Source organism: Anolis sagrei, chromosome 1 (assembly GCF_037176765.1).
Source record: "Anolis sagrei isolate rAnoSag1 chromosome 1, rAnoSag1.mat, whole genome shotgun sequence".
NCBI classification, from domain to species: domain Eukaryota; kingdom Metazoa; phylum Chordata; class Lepidosauria; order Squamata; family Dactyloidae; genus Anolis; species Anolis sagrei.
In genome coordinates, this window is record NC_090021.1 from 58,754,855 (window position 1) to 58,775,631 (window position 20,777).

The 20,777-nt window shown below is 38.3% G+C and overlaps 1 protein-coding gene across 1 annotated transcript in view; it reads left to right on the forward strand.

The window, feature by feature from the left end:
* LYST (lysosomal trafficking regulator) overlaps positions 1–20,777 on the forward strand; it is a 100,070-nt gene that overhangs the window by 61,039 nt on the left and 18,254 nt on the right. The window contains exons 29-44 of the mRNA XM_067465009.1: positions 1,305–1,463; positions 1,828–2,019; positions 2,801–2,970; positions 4,824–5,030; positions 5,941–6,117; positions 6,484–6,560; positions 7,838–8,026; positions 8,640–8,785; positions 8,874–8,970; positions 9,765–9,826; positions 13,396–13,451; positions 14,531–14,683; positions 15,688–15,932; positions 16,050–16,116; positions 19,901–20,057; positions 20,194–20,334. Coding sequence (XP_067321110.1) covers positions 1,305–1,463; positions 1,828–2,019; positions 2,801–2,970; positions 4,824–5,030; positions 5,941–6,117; positions 6,484–6,560; positions 7,838–8,026; positions 8,640–8,785; positions 8,874–8,970; positions 9,765–9,826; positions 13,396–13,451; positions 14,531–14,683; positions 15,688–15,932; positions 16,050–16,116; positions 19,901–20,057; positions 20,194–20,334 — 2,295 coding nt within the window. The remainder of the gene's footprint in view (positions 1–1,304; positions 1,464–1,827; positions 2,020–2,800; positions 2,971–4,823; positions 5,031–5,940; positions 6,118–6,483; positions 6,561–7,837; positions 8,027–8,639; positions 8,786–8,873; positions 8,971–9,764; positions 9,827–13,395; positions 13,452–14,530; positions 14,684–15,687; positions 15,933–16,049; positions 16,117–19,900; positions 20,058–20,193; positions 20,335–20,777) is intronic.

A 20,777-nucleotide genomic window follows, 5' to 3' on the forward strand; every position in this document is an offset into this window, starting at 1 on the left:
TTTATTTACGCCATTTATATGCCACCCTTCTCACCCCAAAGGTGGCTTACACCTTTCTCACCCCAGAGTGGCTTACAAGATATATGTACATACAATATATTATTTTAATGTTTTAGAAACTAAACCCATCCTCATTTTGAACAGAATAACAGATCACAATGGTCTTAACACATCTTGCACTTAAGAGATGAGAGGAAATGAAATACGGAATAGTGCAATGACATCTGGAACGGCTTTGGACTATGGTTTTGGATTACATAGTTTTAACAGTTGATTTTAATATTGAGTTTAGATGTTTTTAAATTGAATTGTTTTATTATATATGTTGATCTCATTGGTTTTATCTTTGCGTGGCATCAGATCGCTGCCTATTGTAAGCTGCTCTGAGTTCCCTTTGGGTGAAAAGGGCAGGGTATAAATATGGTAAATAAATAAATAATACTTCCACTTACTTTGCTATTTTGAAGAAACTGGAACACAGTATTTCTAATAAACAGATGTTAAACAATAAGGCCGCAGCCCCCAGTGGCCCATGGAGCTGTTGTCACCATTGAAGCCTGGCACACATTGTCTTATTAGTCTTTCACAAGTATACTTTTTTTAAATTCCCTTCCCCCAGACTGTTCCTTTGACCCCTGGATAGGCCATAACATTTTCAATATGATGGTTACCTAGTAATGTTGGGAGGCTAATAGTTCTGGAAACTGTGATGTGCTTACTTCGTTTAGAGGATTTTGATCCACTGCAAGTGGAATAATAAGTGACTAGCTACAGGGAACAGTCAATGAATCAATAATCAGAAATGTTTTGAGCAAATGCAGAACATTTTTTCTGAATCATCTGCCTTGCCACACTCAATTAGTAGGCATTGCCTGCAAAGATCAGTAGTAGAGCATGTGTTTTGCATGCAGAAACAAGAGGTCCTAAGGTCTGTCTATAACATCTTATTTATTTATTTATTTGTTTGTTTGTTTCGAGCACTTCTACCCCACCCTTCTCAACCCCCTAGGGCAGCATCTCCTATATAAAAGATTAAATATCTAATTAGCACACTATTCTGTAGGTTTGTCTTATCTTAATATTCTTGTGCTTAAATCCTTTACCTTGCACTGCTAAAGCTGATGAAATGAAGTGATATTTGTTCATCATGCAGTTCAGCTATTTGCATTTCAAGACTTCCCTTTGCTTAAATCTCTTAACCTTGAATCATTTTATAATGTGACTTTGCAGCAAGATATGCACCTACCTATTTAAGGTTAGTTATTGTTTAAACTGATACATTTTGTTCATTGTTTGAAACAAAGGTTCAGTTTCAGTGAAAGATTCCATTGTTTCTGATCTGCCAAGACAGTCACATTCCTACAGTCACCATCAGATGCGTTCTTCCATCAGTCTGTTAAATTTGGAGTCATTTCTCCTGTCCCCTCTTGGATCTACTTTCTGTTCAGTCCCTACAGAAACAGGTGCAGTAATGGTAGCTGTGTCTACCAGAACATTGTGAGAAAACATTTTTGAAGAAATGTTTTTGTAGAACTAGATATAGAATATTTGTATCATCAGAATAGTACTTGATGATATGCCAGTGAATTAGACTTGTTTATATTCATTATACAGTTAACCTTTCTTATTTTCCCCTTCCCTCTAGTTCATGATGTGTTAATCAAATCTAATGCCTAACACTGTGTTTCCGTCCAAATGGGAGTGTAATTATAGTCACCCCTTGTACTGTAGATGGTTAAGAATTACTGGAAAAACAAAGCATAAAACTTCTCCATGAGATGCTTATCAGTGGCACTCTTATTTGTATTTCTTTTTCATTTTTTAAAGCATCAAGAAAATTTTCTCTCGCTCTGTCGGATACATTGCTAATGAGAATGCGTGCCATCGCAAGCGAAGAACTCAATGTGATGATGCAACAGAGAATGAGTCAAGACAATCCTGTCCGTGCCACTGAAGCAGAAATGATACAGAGGCTACAACGAATCACGGTTCTAGCAACCAACAGGTTTATGTATCAAGGTAACAGTACTTCAGAAATGATCTTATAAAGCTCTCCTTTTTGCCAATAGGTACATAAGTAGCATCTTTCTTAACTCAAACTTTGTAGGTCATTTGGATTGTTTTGACTGAAGTGATTTATTTCTGATAAGCACTTAAGTTAATTTTACATTGTTGAAAGGTTGAAATGATTTGTATTTACAATTTTAGGATAAGAGAGAAAAATCATCACAGCATTAGGAGACCAAATAAAATAACTTAAGTATTATGAGCAGCTTTCAGTATTACTATTTGGATGAGATTAGATGTCAGTAAATCATAATGTAATAATGTGGTGTAACACATAAGGATTAATAAAGATAGAAACTGCTATTTCTCGTTCCAGGAATCAGACTTGAGAAGGGTATTTTACATTCCATTAGAAATGTATGATAATCTTGCCAGATTCTAGTAAACCCTTCATAGATAGTAAATTGTTGATTTTATAGTATATATGCATATGGTTAGAGCAGCCTAAATACATGCATGCGCCCTTTTTGGATCCTCCTGACCTTGCTACCAACATTTTTCTGAAGCTAGAAGTGAAATTCCAGCTGGTTAAAAAGCACACTGATGGATTTATCATCTGTGTCAAAGGCCTAATTGACTGCCTCCTCCCCTGAGTTGTGTGATTGCCATCTCTGATTTAGAAACATGTTATTTCCTATAATTTAATGGTTATTTGATTTGTATTTACAAAAGTAGCCTGACTTGAATTAGCCTGATAAGGCGCTGACCTAATGATACTATTTAAACATTGCAGAACTTTCTGAGAGCTATCTTCATATGATAGAAGGCTCTGTCCAAAGCAGAATTTCAGTTTCACAATTGGATGAGACAGATAAAGGAGACCAACAGGAGTTACCTACTTATAAAAATCCTTTCTTGAAAGAAATGTTTAAAATAATGATTGAAGGAATTGGATTATCAGTTGTAAGTAACCATGTTTGATGCTATCTCCTGAAATGTGCTGTCTTCCCTACCTCTAACCTGCTTACTTACTCTGAGCATGTATGTTCTAGTCTTTGCTTTTCTAATGTTCTGTTGGATGTTTTTTTTATCTGTAAAAGTAAATATGCTTTTTAAGAAACACAATATGAATAATCTTGGAAGTTTCTCTCTTTTATACATACATCATTTTTTTAAAAATCTCAAAGTTTTCTGATCCAAACCTGATTTTGTGGTTATTGCTGTGGTTCTTTTAAGTTGTTTTGGTTGTTTTTGTAAACCAAATATATGGTGTATATTGAGGGGAGTAGCTAATTTCATTTAAATGCCAGGAGTAACTAATTTCATTTAAATGTTTGCATTATATTTTAATGCATAAAATCAAAATAATTTCAAAGAACAATTTCATTCATTTTATTTATTTACTTTATTAAAGTGTTTACATCTTGCCCTTTATCAAAAGATCTTAGGGTGTGGCTTAAGACAATTTCAAACAATAAATAATTGTTACAAATTAGAGCAGCCCCCTGAGTTTAACATATATAGTTTCTCAATTAAAAACATACAATTTCCAATAAATTAAAACAGTCTTCGACAATATAACCATAAAACATGTATTTAATAGAAAGCCAAGTTTTAGCCAAAATGATACTAGTATTGGCACCCATCAAACCCAGAGGGAGGGAATTCCACAAACAGAATGTTAACACAGAAGTGGCCCTTTTCCCATATCATTCTGTAATACATTTCCCTGTTGATGATGGAGAGACTCCCTCCAATAGGTCTCAATTCTTGGGTAGATCTGTATATAGAAAAGTGGTATTTCATGTATCTGTGCCCCAAATGGCTTAGGGTTTTTTATTTTTATTTTATCAGCAACATTTTGAACTCAGAATAGAAGTATTTTGACAGCCAGTGAATTTCCTTCAGAACTGATGCTGTATAATATCCAAGTGGAATCCCATGAGCAGTCTAGGTGTTCCATTTTGCACAAACTTTCAGAAGCATTGTCAAGGACAGTTCGATTTAGAGTATACTGCGGTGGTCTAATTGGGAAATTACCAGTGCATGGACTACAGTGGTGAGCTATCCCTGTCAAGAAAAGGCTATAACTGGTGCACCAGTCAAAATTGGCCTCAAGCCTGCTGAGCCCCCAAGTTTATCTGGCCCTCAAGTGACAAGAATGGATCTAGGAGTAATCCCAGATTTTTCATCACAGGGGGATTGTACCCTTCATCCAAGGCATGTGCCCTACCCAGTTTCCATACTTCAGAACCACAGGGGCTGTTCTCTTTTTAGGATTCAGCTTTGATTCATTCACCCTCATCCAGCCCATTACAGCATCCAGGCAGTGCTCCAACCTTAGCGAACTCTGATGAGAAGAAGGTCTGTGTACTGATGACACCTAGCTTCAAAACTCATAATGCCTCATATAAATATTAAATAGTATAGGAGACAAGATTGAACCCTCTGGCTCTGCACAACATCATAGCCATGGGGCTCAGTAGTCTTACCCCCAATGTCTCCCTCTAGAACCAACCTTGGAGATAGGAGCAGAACAATTGTAAAACAGTATAACCGACTCCTATCTGCCAGCATCAGTCCAGTAAGATACCATTTTCGTCAATGAAATATACTGTCTTGGAGTGTGGTGGAGGTTTTGAAGCAGAGACTAGATGGTGATCGGTCAGGGATGCTTTGATTGTGTGTGACTGTATAGTAGGGGATTAGACTGGATGGCCCTTGTGGTCTCTTCTAACTCTATAGTTCATTAAAGCCTACATTTATAAGGTTAGGGAATAGCAAACAGTAAGGGGATTTCACTCTTCTTTATTTAGGGTACCAGCCGGATAAGCACCCCAAAGCAACAGTGGAAGCGAATTCTCTTGGCCTGCAAGGATACATTTCGAACACAGCTTGGAAGACTGCTTGTGTATGCTTTGTCTCCAAAACGCTGTCTACAAGAAAGGAAGCAAACACTGGAGATTTTAATGGAAATTAATCAGCAAGAAATTTTGAGAGATTGTCTGAGTCCGACTTTGCAAGTAAGCATTACGACACTTCTTATAGGTAAAATCAGCATAATGCAGTTTAAAACTTCCATATTATTTGCTCTCAAGGCAAATTATGGGCCACAAAATTTATCAGACAAAATGTTCCTTTTATGAAGTGTATCATGACAAATCAAAGAAATAATTGTTTGGATTTCCACTTTGCCTATTGTATGCTATGTTTTGCTTGATCTTGCTTGATTTATTCTACAAAATGCTCACGTGCTTTGGAGAATATTTCAGGACTCCCAGAGAACGTTTTATTCTTCATAGATTGTATATTTCCCTAATGAGATGATGGCATTTTCCATAAGAGCTGTTTAGCCAGATCCTATGCACTTGGACTGAAGAGATCTTTAAGATCAAAACAAATTATTATAGTAATTGCGGTAACTCTCTAGTAGCTAAGCACAATTAGTCAATTGAAGCTGGAAAGCACATTCCAGGATTGTAGCCACCATGTGGGAATTGAGAAATATCCCAAGAGACTATCCTACCAATTGAGGAGGTGGTGAATATATTCAAGACTGAATGTTTTCCTAACTGGTCAGTCTGTCCCACCCATTGTCACTTGCATAACCACAGTGGTTCCAGTTATATATGTACAACATTAATCAGATACTTTCACAATGACTTGACTCTCTTTTTGTCATCTTGATTGGCAGTTTTGTATAATCTGATTCAATGAGATTTTGATACCTTTTAGAATAATAAATAAAGCTATATTACAAATTCCTTCCAGTTCCTTAATATCAAAATGGTTTGACATGTTACATAGTGAACTGCTTGCTGTTGGAGGCAAAACTTCTTGGATACATGTAACAAGATGTATAATGCTACCTGTGAAAATTAGATGTGTGTGAATTATCACATAAGCTATTTCCTTGTATTACATTTTTTACAGCATGGGCCCAAGTTGTCTCTCTATTTATTTGAGTTAATTCATAATCACAAGGATGAATTAACTAGTGAAGAGCAAATACTAGTGGGAGCATTTATGAATGCATTAAAACTTTGTGGTTACAAATATATTCCTATCAATGCACCACCAAAGCCAGACCTCATAAAAGCTATGAAAGAGGTGCGTACATTTATATGATCATTTTCTATACTAATCCTCATCTGTGATGGACATCTGTGATCATCATATGTCTGTTGCATATTAACCTATTAGCTTTGACACCATTAGAGTCCTTGCATGTCTTGTTCATATGCATATATGTGCCTTCCAATTTGGGATATGTTTATACATAATAGAAAATAGTAGTTCCATCATGTAGGTTCTTAATTTCTTAAGATGTTTTTATTATGTATATGAGGCAAATAAAATTGGAGGTGGGTATGCAATTATGTAAAATCAATATTTCCCCATGTAAGTAACATGCAGTAATAGGGAAATAATGGAAATTTTATTTAATATTTTTAAATATATATATATTGTTGTCAGGACCAAAAGAAATATGAGTCAGAAGAAGATGTAAACAAAGCTGCTTGGGAGAAAACTATGGCTAATAACCGGCAAACGTAAGTTATTACCTTTTTCTTTTTTCTTTTTCTTTTTGGCCGATCATAAAAGGCACTGATACTGAAAGGAGCACCAAAGTATTCCCTTTCCAAATGCCTGATAATTTATGGGAATGAAAGGAATATATGACTTGTTGCACTGTTTATTTTCCTACATCTGTCTTTGTATCAACTGATGGTGTGAAACCGAAAACAGATAATTAGGAAACATCATAGACTGAATTATTATGCATTAGAGGGGGGAAATTAGGTAGACTTTGTATTAAATTGCCGCTTAGAGCACCTGTGTTTTTGTCAACATCTTTTGTTACTACTGGACTCAATTACAATGGTGTTGGTGGTTGTGCCTTAGGCTCCAAATCACAAAATGGTTGAGATAGATAGACACACACACATATACACACACACATACACATATACACACATACACGTGCACCCGGAGGGACTCAGAGCGGATCAGAGGGGCTCTATTGATACTATCCACCTGGTCTCACAGCATTATAATGTAATATTTGTCTTATAAAAGTAAAAAGTGAGCTGGAGAAACTGCTTGTTTACTTTCATCATCACAAGCCAAGTTGAACCCAATTCTGGGGATCCTGCAACTTTAAGAGAGGATTTGGGGTTTACAAAGACTGGAAAGGGGAGACATTAAAACTTTGGTTTGCATGTAGCTCTTTGAATTTCTGTATTTACTTGTGTATAATGCTCCATCAATTGTAATGCACAGCTCAATTTTGAAGGTGCACATTGCATATTGCACATTAGAATCGCTCACGTAAACCTACCTGCACCCCTACGTCAGGTTCAATCTAGCAAACTCACCAGTCTCAGCCTGACAGACATCTTCCCCTTACCTGTTGGTTGTTCTGCTTGCTTCAGAATGGCTGACAGGCAAAGGAAAGCCATTTCTGTCCATCAGGCTAGGCGGCAACTTCCCAACTCAGGCCTCATTTAGGAGACCTTCAGAACCAAAGGGGAGGTTTTGAAGGCATCATGAATGAGGCCACTTGGGAAGCTGTGCCCTTCTGTCTGTCAGGCTGAGGCTGGTGAGTTTGCTAGACTCAACCTGACGTAGGGGTGCAGGTAGGTTTACGTGAGCGATTTTAATGTGCCATTGAATCTAATGTGCACCTCACATTTAGTCACTTAATTTAGCCAAAAAGGTGAGCGTTAGATTCAAGTAAATATAGTAGTTTAGGTTGTTAGTAACGGTTTTATTTATTTGTCATTAGTTAATCAGGGGAATTGCCTTTTAAGCTGGTATCCTCATTCAGTCTCTTTCAGCGCTTGGATGCAAAATCAAAGGATATTTCTAAAATAGCTGGCGACATCACTCAGGCTGTGTCTCTGTCCCAGGGAATGGAAAGAAAGAAGGTGATTCAGCACATCAGAGGGATGTATAAAACAGACCTAAGTGCCAGCAGGCACTGGCAGGAGCTTATTCAGCAGCTTACACATGATAGGTAAGCCACTTCACTGTAATAAGCTGCCTTTTGAAGCATGAGTTGTGGCTGCTGCTATCTTAAAAAGAAAAAAAAGGGAAATCTTGAAATATATGTAGATAACGTTTCCTCATTTATTAACTACTTAATGTAGTGTCTTGGTTACTGTTGTTTTATTGGTACAGTACTTTTACATATTCAGTGTTTACAAGGAACAAACCTGTTCTACAAAGAGTAAATCTGTTCTTCAAAGAAGCAAATCTTGTCGGTGGTTTTTTTTACATGTCTTCCAAAAGTCAGGATCAGTTAAGTCTGTAGGATATGAACAAAATGACATATGCCAGCGCTACTCCTAGTTTAATGCAGGTCACTGAAAGCCAGATCAAGCTGATAGTGTTCCAAAACTATTACCATCTCCAGCTTTACATCTCTTGAGAAGGGATTATGTTTTTCTTATCTGTTTCTAGTTTAACTGAACATATTGAATGTATGATCATCTTTTAAGGCTGTTCGGAACCAAGCTGTTAATCCTAAAGTAATATCAGAAAGATCTAGATGTTCTGCATGTTGTACCACTATCTTAAGCGAGTAGTGAAGTTGTGTCTTATCATTTGTCAACTTCTTCTGCTCTCAGAGCACTCTGGTATGACCCTGCATCTTATCCTACATCTTGGCAACTAGATCCAACAGAAGGCCCTAACAGAGAGAGGCGGCGTTTGCAGAGGTGCTACTTAACTATTCCAAATAAGTACCTTCTTAAAGACAGGCAAAAGGCAGAAGGTAATTTTTACTATTTTCTGTCATCTCATTCATTTTCTCTTAAAATATAAAAGCATTAAAGTTTTTGTTTTGTTTTGTACTTTAACAGAGATGATTAAACCCCCTCTGGCTTACCTCTCTGAAGACAAAACACATTCCTCTCACTCATCTACTGTAAAGGATAAAGCAGCCAGTGAGCATATAAGGTCAGTTTGAATTATACTGAGCTTAAATATAAGTGGAATTTAGGGGACTTCCATGTTTTGTTTTGTTTTACTTGAGTTAGATGAGTGATGGAGTAATAACTTTTTGGAATTTCATGTCAGGCAGATTAATGATTTGTGATGCTATTGCTTTTAAATGCCTAATGATTTTGTATTGTGTATACCGAAACTGTTGTAAACCACTCTGAGTCACCTAAGGGCTGAGAAGAGCGGTATACAAATAAAGTAAGTAAGTAAATAAATAATTGCCAGTGCTTAGTTACTTAGGCAATCCCTCGTTGTCCGAGTAGGATAATCCTCCAGGGTGGGTCCGTAGGTGACTATGGAGCCCTATTCTTGATCTGCATCATCTCCCGCAGTGAAGGCATTGATTTCCAGGAGGAAGGCAGTCCCGGTCGGGGTTGGCTTAACGCAGAAGGCCAAAGTTTGAGTAAGTGTGAAGTAAGTAAGTACTGGCAATTAAGTCTGCCTGACATGAAATTTCAAAATGTTATTACTCCATCACTCACCTAACTCAAGTAAAAAACAAAACAAAACATGAAAGTGCCCTAAATAATCTAGTCTTAAAATTGTGAGATATTCTAGTCCATAATAAATATAAAATTTGTCTAGGTAAATATGCTATTAGAAATCAATGCATTGCACCAATATGTTCATTCTTAATGGTGTATTTGAAATTCTGGAACACAGATGGTGTGTTGTTAACATATTCTGAGAATAGTAGTTTCAAATACGTGTTAGGTATCCATAAAAACTAGTTCTGTATATCATTACAGAGTTAATCGAAGATGCATCAATGTGGCACCATCTAGAGAGACTCCTGGGGAATTGCTACTAGGTAAGAAAGCTGTTTTCACTAGTGTTATAAAAATGGGGTTCTTACATAACAGTGGTTTATTTGTGAAGAGGGTTTTGTAATGCTCTGGAAATATAGATGAAGTGGGACACACCGAGGGCACTTTTGTCCAGAACCTGATTGATGATCACCACATGGTTGTTATTGAGTGGAAATTAACTAGACATATACGTTATTGGATACAAACATGTACCTGTTGTTTGGATATGGTGTTCAGCTGATGATTAATGTGCCCAGTTTCTTCTAAATAACAACCATGTAACAGTAAGTAGTTAGAACCCTGGCTGCAGTGCTCCAGATATATTCTGTGTTAATAATATTTCTTCCTGATGAAATGCCAGTAAAATTGGTGTCAGTAGAAGACCCCCTTGCAGGCCTAAAAGTAGCTTTGATAGTTCCACATTTAATATAATGTCTAGTTTTAGCCCTACAAACTGGTTTTTGTCTAAGTAGCTGCGAATGATGCTTCAGTGAGGGTTTATAAAGAGATGATAAAGCAAGAACTGTTTAAATGTGACCAGTTTTTGCAATTTAGGTACTTGTGTCTTCTCTCTTTTTTCACTCTTCTCTTCTTTTATACCAGATCTTTTTTAAAATTCTCCTTTTGTGTTCTCTGACTTTTTACTGATGAACTGCTGTTTCTAGAACTCAAAGGAACTGAGACTAATCTTCCATCCAAGCATTGGAGGGCATAAAATATTGACAGCTGTTGTATTAATAATTTTGGAAAAGGACAGAATGCGGTGTACTCGGCTACTTATTTTGATAGCAGAGGGTCCTATATTGGTCCCAGCAGCAGCTATTCAGAAAGAGAAGTGTGGTGGGCAGTAACCTAAGTAATTCGTGAAATTGATTTTAAGTGGGGAGTAAAGGAACTGGGTAAAGGCAGCTGGTTTTAAAGAAGGGACCTTTTCTATTATACTGCAGTGATAACTGGAATGGTCTGGACTATGATGTTGGATTATGTGATTTATTATTATTATTATTATTATTATTATACTTTATTTGTACCCCGCTAGCATCTCCCGCAGGATTCGATGCGGCTTACAAAGGCCAAGGCCTCAACAACAATACAACAATACAACCTAGGCAAATTAAAAACAATTAAAGCAATCTAAAACAACAAGCAATGAACAATCCACTAAGACACAATAAAACTGGGCCGGGCCAGAGTAAGGGTACAAGGGTTAAAAGTGCTGATGTGACAGGTGGAAATGAGGCTTATGGACAAGTGCAGTGTGCGGTGGTCTTGGCTTTAATAAAGTGCTTGTGGGACTTGGTAATGGAGGTTTCCTATTCGGGAAAGGCACATCAGAACAGCCAAGTCTTCAAGTTCTTTCTGAAGACTGCCAATGTAGGGGCCTGTCTGAGATCTTTGGGGAGGGTGTTCCAGAGGCGGGGAGCCACCATGGAAAAGGCCCTGTCTCGAGTCCCCACCAAACGCGCTTGCGACGCAGGTGGGATCACGAGCAGGGCCTCTCCAGATGACCGAAGAGAGCATGTGGGTTCGTAGACGGAGATGCGATCACGCAGGTAGGCTGGTCCCAAACCGTTCAGGGCTTTGTAGGTAAGCACCTGCACCTTAAATTGGGCTCGGTAGATAAACGGCAGCCAGTGGAGCTCCCTGAACAGGAGGGTTGACCTCTCTCTGTAGGGGGCACCAGTCAACATCCTGGCTGCTGCTCGTTGAACCAGTTGGAATTTCCGAGCCGTTTTCAAGGGCAGCCCCACGTAGAGCGCATTACAGTAATCCACCCTAGAGGTGACTAAGGCATGGACCACTCCAGCCAGATCAGCCTTCGCGAGGTACGGTCACAGTTGGCGCACGAGTCTTAATTGTGCGAAAGCCCTCCCAGACACCGTCGATGCCTGAGCCTCAAGCGTAAGCGATGAATCCAGGAGGACTCCCAAACTGCGGACCTGTGGTTTCAGGGGGAGTGCAACCTCATCCAACACAGGTTGCCACCCTATACCCCTGTCAGGTTTGCGATCGACCAGAAGGACCTCTGTCTTGTCAGGATTGATCTTCAGCTTGTTCCTCCTCATCCAGATAGACACAGCGGCCAGACACTCGTCCAGCACCCAAGAAGCCTCCTTGGAATTCGGTGGAAATGAGTAGTAGAGTTGTGTGTCATCTGCATAGAGGTGGCACCTAACTCCAAAACTCTGGATGACCTCTCCCAGCGGTTTCATGTAGATGTTAAAAAGCATGGGAGACAGAATAGAGCCTTGCGGGACCCCACAGGTCAAAGGCCAGGGGTCCGAGCAGGCGTCTCCCAGCTTCACCATCTGGGAACGACCCTCCAGGAAGGATCGGAGCCACGACAAAACCGTGCCCCCAAGACCCATCCCAGAGAGACGACCCAGAAGGATACCATGATCGATGGTATCGAAAGCCACTGAGATGTCCAAGAGAACCAACAGAGTCACACTCCCCCTGTCCAGCTCTCTACGGAGGTCATCCACCAAGGCGACCAAGGCTGTCTCGGTGCCGTGACCAGGCCTGAAACCAGACTGTGACTGATCTAGGTAGTTGATGTCATCTAAAAAGCCCTGGAGCTGGGAGGCGACCACCCGCTCCAGCACCTTACCCAAAAAAGGGAGGTTGGAGATCGGTCTGTAATTGTTCAGCACTGTGGAGTCAAGGGAAGCCTTTTTGAGGAGTGGACGAACCACAGCCTGTTTCAAATTAGATGGAAAAATCCCTTGCTCCAATGATGCATTAATGATCAACACAAACCAATCAACCAGCCCCTCCTTGGCCGATTTAATTAGCCATGATGGGAAAGGGTCTAGAGTCGAAGTGATCGCCCTCACAGCTCCAAGGACCTCTTCCACAGTCTCAGGAAGAACAAGCCTAAAAGAATTGGACAAGCAGATGCCTCAATCACCTCATCTGGTACTGTGATGAAATTGGAGTCAAGCTCGATTATATGCTCGATGATATTTAAAGATATGTTGATATGTTTTTAGCGGGTGTTTTAATGTATATGTTTTTTATTTGCTGGATATGTATTGTATGTAATGTATGGCATCAAATTGTGCCTTTTGTGCCACTCTGGGTCCTCTTCAGGGTTGAGAAAGGCAGGATAAATATGGCAAATAAATAAATAAATAAACAAACAAACAGTTTTGTCCTCTTTCAACTGATATAGCAATACTGCTGTTACAGTTGCTTGGTCAATTCCTGTCATACGGTATACTTGTTTACTGTTTCCAGTGACATTTCTAGTATCATCTTACTAGTTCATGATACTCTCGTTGTAGTTTTATTATCTAGGGCCTGCCTATAAGATCCTAAAGCACTGGAGAAATAAGTAATTTAAGAGGGTTTTACAGTTGGAGAACACAGTATAATAAACACAGTTTAATTACTGTTTTAAAGCATTCAGTTGTTGAATACCTAATGTAAAATATTTTCAAGTCAGTTTGTTGACAATGGTTTACTTCCTGGTTATGTACCTTCTTTAGTGAGTTTGCGTTTCACAAAGCAGGCTTTAAAAAGCATTATAAATCATGTGCTTCTAAAATACTCCTCTTTAATCATGCAGGCAAATGTGGAATGTACTTCGTGGAAGACAATGCTTCTGATACAGTAGAAAGCTCCGTAAGTGAAAGCTGTGAATTGCTTTGCAATGGAATTCCAATAATAATTTGTTTTAAGAATGCTGAGGTATCAAAACCATTTTTCCATGTGTGATGTAATTAGGATAATTAAATTTCCTTTGTGAAAATTTAAGAAGTAAACTTCCTTTTTATATATTCAAAATCCTGAATGTATTTTCTGCTGAAAGAATTGTGCTGAAAGCAACTGTATCAATTTTCAGACAGTTTTCTTTAAATCGGCTGCCAAGAATGCAGGCAGGATACCTTTATGAAAAAATGTTTCTTGTTTAAAGGAAGGGTGGGCTACGTCTATGGAACCAGCAGCCACTTTTCAGATTGGGAAAGTGAGGCCCACACACTCAGTTAGCCAAGGACCAAGGAGAGCTTAGCGTATTTTTAATGAAGCAAATGCACAGCACTGATGAAAATAAACCACTTTTCTGTTTATATTATATTTTCATATTTAAATTGCATTATTAATTTTTAAAAATCCCACATTCATTCATTATCTACTAATAAAATCTTTCAATAATCAAATAACTTTAATTAAATTTACATGCAGAAGAACATTCCATCTACTTAAATTGATTTTGATATAATCTTGGTTTTTGAGTATATATTGACTACCTCGTTTAAATAGACAGTAGGAGAGTCAGTGCCATAGTCAATAACCTTCCTTTCCTCATTGAATTTAGTACTTTGAGTGGTTTGCTACCAGTTTTCACAGTGGACTAAAACACTGGCTAACAAATACTTGGAGGGCGGGGGGATACATTGTTGGAGAGGCAAAAAAGACATTTTGGAGGCTACATATACATTTTCCAAGCCCAATGGAAATTCCCTGAAAGTATTGGGAGTTTGTTGGTTCTAATATAACATCAACAATAGCAAAAGAATTAACAATAACAATACTGAAGAATATGCCCATTTATAACAAATTTTATTGCGAAAATGTGTGAAGTTTAGAAACTATTTGCATGTCAAAGAAATTAATTCTAAAATCATGCCCTTTTAAAACCTAATAACCACAACATGCTGTACTTTAAAGCTAATAACCATAATTTGCTCTATCTTATTCAGAGTTTTCATGGAGAAACAGAACCAGCATCATTTTCTTGGACATTTGAAGAAATTAAAGAAGTCCATAAGCGTTGGTGGCAACTAAGAGACAATGCCGTGGAAATATTTTTAACCAATGGGAGAACTTTACTATTAGCTTTTGATAACACAAAGGTAACAATTTTGCAATTTGTATGGGGGGTTTTCCTACATTTAATATGCACCAAAATGTCTATGGAAGAATCCAAAATGGGACAGAGAAAGAGTGACAGACTCATTGCTACATTTCAGGCATAGATATCTTTGTGCTAGCCAAAGCAAGAAAAAAACAATTGTATGGAAATGATAACCAAGGGTTTTTTTTACTTCATTTTCATCTTACGTTGAGTCTGTTGCATGGCCGTCAGTTGTGGGAATCAGTTTTGATTTTTTGTAAGAATGGGAACATTTTAGAATTAATCCCATTTAAAAGCTTTAGAGGAAAAGTCGGTGAAAATTGGTCGGTTCTTTAGATGGCACAGAAAAGCAAACCACTCCAATTGGGTTTATCCTCCTTGTGCCAATTATGACAGAAAAAATATGTACAGACATTGATGTAATAACAGTTGCTACTAGAGAACATGTTTGTTTCAGTGAGTAGGATGACTCTGTCCTGGCAGTATTGAGATTACTACTTCAGTGGTCTTGACTGAAACACTTATTCATTAAAATGTTACATATTTTTTCCAAAAAAGGTCAAAATTGATTAAATAACATTCAACACCTCTACACCAAAGAGAGAGCTTTATAAAAACAAGTTCTTTCAGTGGGTTGTTCGAACAAAAAAGTTTAATAATCCATTGATGAAGATTAAGGCACTCTGGGTTTTTTTCGTATTGAATGAATTATTGGAGGTATTATTGTGAACCTTGATTATTAGAGGATGCAGTTTTCTAAAGCTGGCACATAAATCGCATACTGAGGATAGAAATATTTCTGTGTGTCTGTGTACTTTGTTAGGAATAGCTATCTTTTTGAATGACCGCCTAAGGAGTGTTGAAAACTAATGCATACTAAGATTTTAAGGATGTGCTAAAATAAAGTGCTGAAATAAAATGAGGTCAACTGACAATGTATGTGCTTCAGAAAACTAAATCATTTTTAGTTTGATAAAACCATGATATTTTGAATTTTTTTAGGTGCGTGATGATGTGTACCACAACATTTTAACAAACAATCTCCCCAACCTCTTGGAGTATGGAAACATTACTGCATTGACCCATCTCTGGTACACCGGACAGATTACTAATTTTGAATACCTCACTCATTTAAACAAACACGCAGGCCGTTCCTTCAACGATCTCATGCAGTATCCAGTATTTCCTTTTATACTTTCCGACTATACTAGTGAGACACTGGACCTAAATGATCCTTCTGTTTATAGGTATAAGAAATATTTTAACAAACAATTTAATTTGCATTTATTATCCTATTTTTACAATTACAGTAAATATCAGTAGCTTATGGAATTGAGAATATGTTAATATTTTTATAATTCCAGAAATCTAATCAAACCAATAGCTGTACAATCCAAAGAAAAAGAAGACCGCTATGTGGACACTTACAAGGTATGGAAATATTTAACCTATCCTTGTTATGATTAAATAAATTTCATGTAATCATTATTTCTCTAATTTCTATCCTGTAATTCTCCCAAGGCAGCTTTTTTCCCATGTCAGGAGTGATTTGGGAAACTGCAAGTTGTTTCTGGCCATCTGTAAGGACGTTGCCCAGGGGACGTCCGGATGTTTTATCATCCTTGTGGAAGGCATGTCCCCTCATGGGGAGCTGGAGCTGACAGAGGGAGCTCATCTGCGCTTTCCCTGGATTTGAACTTCCGACCTGTCGGCACAAGGGTTTAACCCATTGTGCCACCGGGGGTGCCTTCCCAAGGCAGCTCATTATACAGGATAAAACCAAGTGCAGACAAAACAACGGATCCTACAGAAACCCAATCTTATTAAAAATGTTGATTTAAAAAGTTGAAAAAGGCATTTAAAATGTAATTATAATGGAAATATAACATACCCCAATTAAAAGACTGTTTCATTGGCTAGTTCAGTCAAAAGTCTAGGTAAACAAAAGGTCTTTTCCTGAAACTTAAAAATTAAAAAAAATCAGAGGAGGCAAACCTCGCCTGTGATATATGGGAATTCCACAGCCTTGTTTTTGATACATTCTTGACTGTGGTTTTATATGAGTGAAGGTCAGTAAAATATGAATCAGTGTTCTTTTCTAAACAGGCTTCTGATCAAAGGCCATCACATACATCTTCTCAACTGACCTCAGTGTTGTTTGAAGGATGTTACAGAATATTTTTCTTGTCTGTGTTTACTCATCTTCCAAACCATTTTCAGACTGTTGAGCTACTCAGTCATTTTTGAGGTGCAATTGTCTTGAACTAAATATTACAAAACAGACTGTAACAGTTTTGGCTGCTTCGCTGATATAAAAATACCTCATCTGTGTTAAAGGTACAATGCATGACTAGATTTTTGCCATCTGCTTTTAAAAATATGGCTCCGCAATGTAGTAGTGATCTCAATACATTGCATTCATTTATTAAGGCAGGATGGGAATTATTCCAACTGTACTTAATCTGCAAAGATTTTGTTTTTTTGTTTTTTGTTTGTTTGGGGGGGTTTGTTTTTGCAATCTCAACGCTCCCTCCACATGTATTTTTGGTGAAAAGGATAAGAACTGCTGATCCTGGAAACCCCAACAAGCAGTAGCAGAAGATGCCCTCCTTCCTTTGCTTTACCAGTATCAAATAAATTAAGGAGTTATTTTTTATGCATACAAATTAAGACACATTAATTAAAAAACTTTATAAAGCAAGCAGTGATAGAATTTGCTAGTGGGTGCTTCTTGGCTGATATCGGGCAGTAGTAGGGAAATTGTAAACCACATAGAGCACCCACCTCTTTTGGTGGTCCAAATAAAACGGCTAAAGCCCTCAGACCCTATTTTAAGAAACAAAACAGTGAAAACATACTCCAAAGCATTATACCATGGGCTTCTTGAAACTGAACTTCGGGTATTTTTTAGAGTTAGCACAGGCATGGGCAAATCCAAGCTCGCGGGCCAGATGCAGCCCCTTGGGCTCTTACCTCAGGTCCTGGCCTGGGCCCTAGAACATGGCATAGTCCTGGCCCCAGTCCTCCCATGAAGAGGAGTGCCCTGCAGGCACACGCAGCTGTGTGGGCCTCCCCCGAGAGCCCCACAAAGCTGCTTGTGAACCCCTCCCTTCCTGCAACAACCCTTGTCCCCCCCTCCTGAGTTAGCCCATACTACAAAACCTTGTCTATGACTACTGTAATCAGACATTCATGCAACAACTGTGGCAAGGTTTGTTGTTAAAACTAGTTTGTAGCTGGCACTCTAACTAGAGCACATCTTTCCAAACATTTTATGTTGGGGACATGCTTTTTAGACTTGCATCCTTTTGCGACATGGTAATTCAATTTTAATAGCAAACTGGAGGTTAACCCAACCCCTTATATGATTTTAACTCCTCCCCTCTATATGTGTGTGTGTGTGTGTGTGTGAGTGTGTCTGTAAACAAGGTTTGGAATTTTTTCATTCACACTACTTCTGTACTACAGTTGATTCTTGTGTAGTTTATAGCAGCTCCATATGGTTAAATCACAAACATCACTTTCAACAGATTTTATTTTCTTAATTAAAATTTTATCAATGTTAGTGATAATTACTGCAACCCAATCAACAAATTCTGCAAATTATAAAAGTTGCAACAGTACCTATACTTGTACAGCACCAGCACTCCACTTCTCTAGTGATTAATCTCTCTAGAGGTTTTTAAACAGAGGCTAGGTGGCCATCTAGGGTTGCTTTGATTGTGCATTCCAGCCTGGCAGAAGGGAGTGGGCTAGATTCTCTTTGAGAGTCTCTTCCAGTGGAGTATTTGAACAGAGGCTGGATCGCTGTGTGTTGGGAGGGTTTTGACTGTGTCTTCCTGCCTGACTGAAGAGGGTTGGACTAGATGCCCTTTGAGGAGGGTCTCTTTCAATTTTGTTCTTTCCTTCTCACCAAAACCCCTCTCTAAGCCCTTACTAACCCTTGTTCTCCTCCATGTTTCCTCCTCCTTACTCCTCCTCCTAGTGTGTCTCAATACACAGTTTGCAAATCTCTGGGCTAGAATAAACACTCCCCTTTCATCAAATACGCTCTCAGAATTGCTGACAAATTGTTGATTTGACAGTTCCCTGCCCTCAGGTATACAATCTAAATAAGACATAACACACAAGGAAAAAGGAAGGACAGTGGGGAAGATTTTGCTGGTTCTTTCCCCCCTCTGAGACCACTGCAATAACAGCTGGGTTTAATCATTTCTGGGCTTGCTAAAGTATTAACTGGAGTGGAATAAATTGATCCAAGTCTGCTTCTGCAAGAAAGTGGCTTTACTGTTTTTCTCAGTCCTTTTGGAACTGGTTTGTTACTGAACTGTTTCTTCCTGTGATTTTCTCCAGAGGCTCTACTCATAGTTCCTTTGCTTTCAGAAGTGAAACATGAATTCATTGAGAGGGATTATTTATTTATTTATTTATTTACTATATTTATATTCTGCCCTTTTTGACCCCCGAAGGGAACTCAAGGCAGCTTACAGCAGAGGCAAAAATTCAACGCCTTAAACAATTCAACAATTAAATAACATTTTGTTAAAAAATCTAAACAAGATTAAAAGCAATTGAAACATAAACAATACCACTTATGGCTATAAAATCATGTTATCCACAATCAAGGTCAGGCTATTCCAATTATCATTACACATAAATCCAAGTCATCTGTTGCACTATATTAGTTTCTTAAGGCTTGGCCGCAAAGCCATGTTTTCACCTTTTTTCTGAAAGTCAGGAGGAAATGGGCTGATTTAATATCACTGGGGAAGGGAGTTCTTTAGCTGAGGAGCCACCACTGAAAAGGCCTCACATGGATTGATATTTCCACAGTGCATTGATTGCCACCAATCTATTGGTGCCATGTGAAAACGTTTTCATTTGATCTAGCCCAGTGGTTCTCAACCTGTGGGCCCCCAGACGTTTTGGTCTTCAACTCCCAGAAATCCTAACAGCTGGTAAACTGGCTGGGATTCCTTGGAGTTGTAGGCCAAAACACCTGGAGACCTACAGGTTGGGAACCACTGAATATCTATTTTATTTATTCTTAATTTTATCCGATACTTTGATATTTATCATAATGTCTTTCAACTTTATTATTGTTTACAAGGAAGAGTATTAAATGCTTCAAATATATATATTGGTGTAGATAAGCAATGTCCATTCTTTCTTACAGAGAAATTAACCTTTGTTCTCTGGGCTCTTCCTCTTCTAGTATTTAGAAGACGAATACCGTAAAGGAGCTAGAGAAGATGACCCAATGCCACCTGTGCAGCCTTATCACTATGGATCTCATTATTCCAATAGTGGGACAGTGCTCCATTTCCTGGTTAGAATGCCTCCTTTTACAAAGATGTTTTTAGCATATCAAGGTAAATTTGCTCTGTATATACATCTTAAGATCAAAATATATGTGTTCTCTTTTCACCATTGTAATTATACATTCCCTTAATGTATAATTAGGAGGATATACTATGTTCTTCAGATTGATATGGTTTTATTTTACAGATCAGAGTTTTGATATACCAGACAGAACCTTCCACTCCACTAATACAACTTGGCGCCTTTCATCCTATGAATCCATGACGGATGTAAAGGAGCTGATCCCAGAATTTTTCTATCTTCCTGAGTTCTTAGTCAACAGAGAAGGTATGCTGATAAAATATTGAGCCAATATCAGTTTAAAAAATAATAACAACTTGAAGTCTTGTTTAATTTCTAGCAGAGCAGAACACCCTGCAGATTGCCAAGTACGTGTCTCTCACAGGAAGCTGCATGTATCCAGAGCTGCCTACTTCTTCAGAGCCACTTTTGGAGGGGAGGGTTTAGAAATTACTGCCTTTTCAACAAGTAGTTTCCCAAGCCATCTTTCCCATAGTGCCTTTACTAAGAAGAAACTTCAGACAGGACTTGAACAGACTGGCATTTCTGGGTAGACCAGCTTCTTTCATGGGGACTGTACTGGGTGATCACTGTGCAGGTTGTCGAAGGCTTTCATGGCCGGAACCACTGGGTTGTCCAGGGTGGGAGAAAGAACTCTTGTCTGTTTGAGGCAAGTGTTAATGTTGCAATTAGCCACTTTGATTAGCATT